At 28.7% G+C, this 5,482-nt stretch overlaps 1 protein-coding gene across 1 annotated transcript in view; it reads left to right on the forward strand.

The window, feature by feature from the left end:
- Positions 1 to 1,590: 1,590 nt before the first annotated feature.
- LOTGIDRAFT_155097 (hypothetical protein) overlaps positions 1,591 to 5,482 on the forward strand; it is a gene marked incomplete at both ends in the record, with an annotated part of 7,389 nt that continues 3,497 nt past the window's right edge. The window contains 2 exons of the mRNA XM_009065602.1: positions 1,591 to 1,752; positions 2,695 to 3,866. Coding sequence (XP_009063850.1) covers positions 1,591 to 1,752; positions 2,695 to 3,866 — 1,334 coding nt within the window. The remainder of the gene's footprint in view (positions 1,753 to 2,694; positions 3,867 to 5,482) is intronic.

The following is a 5,482-nucleotide window of genomic DNA, read 5'->3' on the forward strand; positions in this document are numbered from 1 at the left end:
ATAGTGTTGATAATTATTTATTTTGCCCAGACCTATATCCCCTGTAAAGATCCACTTTAATGTTTGTTAAGCTTTGAACACTATTACTGATTAACTTAAAGAGTAAAAAAATAAATAACACCATAACGTGCAAAGGGTTGGTAAAACGTCGATACAAAGAATAAATATAGCTACACTATCAGTCCCATAGTGAAGCTATATTTATTCTTTGTATCGACGTTTTACCTACCCTTTGCACGTTATGGTGTTATTTATTTTTTTACTTCCTTACAAGTCGATTCGTCATTTTGTTTTTTTATTAACTTAAAGAGGACAGAGCTGGATTTTCAGGTGTTTGATATATATAAATAGTCTTCAGAAGTACTAAAACTGTAAAAAAAAATCACATATGCTAGAAATGTTTTTTGTCTTTCAAGGTTATCATGTCTTTGATAATTAGGAAACCGGAATGAACATGTCTTGTTTATTATGAAAATGAAAATACATTTATAAAAGAAATGTGTAATTAAGGGATGTACTGGATCATTACAAATAAGATTTGCTTGTGAAGCTAAAAGATTCTACAAGTTTGATTTGCCTTTGCTCAAATTATATATTATATAAATTAATGAGAGAAGAAAAGAAGTTGATGTGCATGATATCAATATTCAACTAATTTTCACATAACAATTTCATTACAAGCATTTGATACTAAGGGACAGATGAAGCTACAAAAATTTGGAAATTAATATTTGTTGAGTTTTGATCTGATTTTTATTTTATTTCAATGAGTGTATCCCCTTGACTTAACCAACATACATTGAAATGAACTTGTGAATTCTATAAGTTTTTGATTTGATTTGGATAGTATGTGTGTATTGTTGAGATCTTGGTTGCTGATGAAATCCATGCCATTTTGATGAAAGGTTGAGTCAGCAAAGATATGATAAATTAGGTTTTGTTGGAATTTGATGGCCATGATTTCACAACAAGAACTTTCTGTTGAGAAAATAGTGCATTTAAATTTGGGCATTTGCTAGATAATTGATTTGCAGACTTATAAAGTCATATGTAAAATGTTGATTTTATTTGCAGGTTGTTTGAGAAGAAAAAGAAGAAACAGATATTTAGGGGGACTGATCCACCCCTATCTGAAGCGATCTAATCTAGTGAAAACTAGCCACACTTAGAGAAATCTAACTGCATTTAAACAAATTAGAGAAATCTAACCACATTTAAAGCACCTTTTATTTGCTGGCCTAAGACAAAGCACCTATCATTTGCTAACTTAAAGTATTAGATTGAAAAATCTAAAACGCATCTAGTGAAAACTAGCCACACTTAGAGAAATCTAACTGCATTTAAACAAATTAGAGAAATCTAACCACATTTAAAGCACCTTTTATTTGCTGGCCTAAGAAAAAGCACCTATCATTTGCTAACTTAAAATATTATCACCTTAAAGTTGAAAAAATACAATTGCAAGTTTCAAGCTTCAATCGCACCAATAGAAAACAGAGATAGAAAGAAATCCAGTACATGGTGTAAAGGTATTTATCTTGTTGAAACACTTGTTTAAAACTTTGAAATTTAATTAATCAGAAAAACAACATGGGTCGTCCAAAGAAAGTTAAAGCAGCCCGTAGCACTAATTTTAGTAAGAAGAAAGTAACTACCTATGATTTAGATAACCAAAATATAACTGAGGAAGAGTTTATTTCAAAGTTGTATTCTGATTCTATAGAAATTCCAAATGAAAAGCTACCTAATGAGGTAATAAATGTTTTGTTTGATGACGAAAAAAACAAATGCAAGTTAAACATGAGTTACGGCACAAGAAAAGAAAAGATTCTTGAAAGGAAATGTACTATAGGTAATTTTCACCAAGGGGATGAGCGTTTTGGATATTTTTCGGGAAAGCAGTGTGTATGTAATAGTCTTTTGTGCATTATTTACAGGAAAATTATGAACGTAAGATTGTGGACTAGTTCTACACTTGACAAAATCCTATACCTAGGAAATGAATATTATAGATTACTTCAATCTCAACCTAATATACAACACAATTATATTATGGTAAGTGAATTAATAAGAACTGTTGAAGTTGAAGGTAAATTCTTTCAATTAGAAATAAGTGATAATGCAGAAGTTGGAATTATAGATGCTAACAATAATGTTGCTCAAGGTTTGTACGAAAGTTTTCAATCGTGTCTGAGAACATACGAGTCTTGTTTTGTGACTTTTAATAGAAGTACTTTTGCTATAATGAAACATGATGATGGTTATTTTGTATTTGACTCGCATTCAAGAAACAATTCTGGGTTATTATCAGAAGATGGTTGCAGCATTCTATTAGAATATAATGATATTAATGATTTATATGTGCATTGTTTGAACTTAAGTGTCTCAATGAAATTGAATAGGTTAGAGCAATTTGAAATAACTGGTATTAATGTTAGGATGGTTAATGATGCCACAAAGGAAGTGAGTAACTCTGTTGATGATTGTGAAATTATGCAAGTTGATGATCAAATTGAATCAGGCAGTCAATTAATTGATAATGAGAGTGATGAGAGAATTATAACTAATGTAGAATGTAATGAATTTATATTTACCCCACTTAGATTACAAAAAAGAAGAGAGTTATGCAAAATGATAAATTTACCAATTAACAACTTAAAGAATGTTGATGTGGCTGATGTTTGTAACTTAAAGAAACCTACTGAAATAACTTCAATACAAGGAGACGGTAATTGTTTGTTCAGAAGTATATCATTTGTTCTTTCTTTATCTGAAAAAAGTCATAGAAAAGTACGACGTGCTATAATGAATCATATAGAATCGAAAGCTGATTTATTCACACCTTTGTTAAGAGAGCAGTATAAATCTATTAGTGACTATATTAAAAGATCTAGAATGAGAATGCAAGGAACATGGGGTACAGAATTTGAAATATTGGCAGCTTGTGATTTATTACAAACAGATATTTATATTTTTACTAATAATAAATGGTTGAAATATCCTGTATTACAGATTAACAATAGTTATACACCTGAGGCTATTTATCTTCACCATAGAGATGAGAATCATTATGAAGTGGTTGAAAATGTTGAGAGAAGTGAACCTATTATAGTTATTGATGATAATGTAGATACACAACTATCAGGTAAAAGAAAACATTTTAAAAAGAAACGAGGTAGTAGATGGAAACCTAATAAAAAGCGAACCATTTATTTTCAAGACTATAATTTAGTAAAGAAGGAACTAAATTCTGGACAAAAAGTCAGATTAAATTTTAAACTTGCATTTAGAACCAAAAAAGAAACTAATAGTTTGAATAAAAGGAGGAGAAAACAATATCAGATTAGTTATATTAAAGCTCATTTAAAAAGAAAATATACAAATCAATTAAAGTCTATACTACATACTCAATATGAAACAATACTAAAACCAAAACTTGAAGACAAATATCAAAATGTATTGAAACCAAAACTTGAAGACAAATATCAGAATGTATTGAAACCAAAACTTGAAGACAAATATCAGAATGTATTGAAACCAAAACTTGAAGACAAATATCAGAATGTATTAAAACCAAAACTTGAAGACAAATATCAAAATGTATTGAAACCAAAACTTGAAGACAAATATCAAAATGTATTGAAACCAAAACTTGAAGACAAATATCAAAATGTATTGAAACCAAAACTTGAAGACAAATATAAACCAAAACTTGAAGACAAATATCAAACAATCTTGAAACCAAAGCTAAAGAACAAATATCAAACAATCTTAAAACCAAAGCTAAACGTTAAATATCAAAAAGTCTTAAAATGGGAATTAAAATGTAAATATATAGATGAAATAAAGTTAAAACTGAAGCAAAGGTATATGAATGAATTAAGAATTAAGATTTTGACTAAATATAGAAATATGTATAGAACTAATTTACAGTATAGAAATAAACAAAAACAGAAATCTAGTAATAAATATCACCAGAATACTAATTATAGAGTCAAAGTAAACAAACTGAGAAATAAAAGACGAATTACCAAAAGAAAAATGAGTAGTATTGATACAGTTATTAATCAATTTAAGATAGACAGTTCTGAAGGTCCTATTTATGTGTGTTCTGTTTGTAATAGATTATTGTTTAAAAATCAAGTTAAAGAGTGTCAAGAAGAACTTTATGAAAAGAAAAGTAAAATAGTAGAAAGATTATCAAAGAAATGTATAACTAAAACTTACTATCATGTTTGTGATGATGAATGTTTAGGACAGTGTTGTTTGTCTGATAATTATAAAACTCTTTGGATATGTTTAACATGTAATAAAAAGATTCTGCAAGGAAAAATGCCAGCTGAGGCTGTAGTTAATGACATGGATCCTGGTCCATTACCTAATGAATTGAAATGCTTAAATCAATTAGAGAAACACCTAGTATGTAAAAATATTCTATTCTTGAAACTAGTTAAAGTTTGTCCACAAAATGATAAAAAATTATTAGGTGAGATAGTTTCTGTGCCATCAAATTTGACTGAAATGAGCAATGTATTACCAAGATGTAAAAATGATGATGAAATGATAAGAATTAAACTGAAAAAGAAAATTTCGAATAAAGGATATTATGAATTTCAAACAGTTACAAAAAATCACATAAAAAATGCACTAAATTACTTGAAAGATAACAATGTTTATTATCATGATGTTACTCTAAATGACAGGTGGGTTGAAGAACAAGATAAACAAGATGAAATGATAGAAGATGATATATCTGTAAATGTAGAATCTTATGATACAACAGTAAATGTAGGATCTAATGATAAGTCTAATAGTGATAGCGACGATGATTTACCATTAATAGATGATAATATAGGTAGATATACCTGCGATTCAATCGGTGGAACATGTTTACAATCTGTTGATGCCACTGCTGAAGTATTGAATAGTTCTGATAAGATATTTTCTGTTTCTCCAAGTGAAAATAATCAACCTGTTAGACTTTTAATGGATAAGTCAAATGAAGCATGTTCATTTCCTTACTTGTTTCCTAAAGGTAAAAATACTTTTTTTGAAAATAGAGATGTAAGAATAACACTAGGTAAATATTTAAAGACTAGATTAATGTCTGTAGACACTCGTTTTGCATCATGCTCAGATTATTTATTTTATGGTCAATATATTTATGAATTACAACAAATAATATCAGGTACATCTATTGCTTTAAGACAAGGTAGAATGGGAGGTAATATGATAACAGCTGATATGTTAACTCAAGATGAACCACTACAAAATATTCTCAAATCTGATGCTGGTTATACTTTTATGAAAAACTGTCGTGGAAGTCCAGCTTACTGGCAAGCTACTCAGAAAGATCTGTTTGCTATGTTAAGACAACTAGGTACTCCTACTTTTTTTGTGTCATTTAGTTGTAGTGAACTAAGATTTGAATCGTTTTTAAAAACAATATTGTTACAGCAAGGTTCTAATGTAAAAGTAAGTG

The sequence above is a fragment of the Lottia gigantea genome, assembly GCF_000327385.1.
Source record: "Lottia gigantea unplaced genomic scaffold LOTGIsca_7, whole genome shotgun sequence".
Lineage (NCBI taxonomy): Eukaryota > Metazoa > Mollusca > Gastropoda > Lottiidae > Lottia > Lottia gigantea.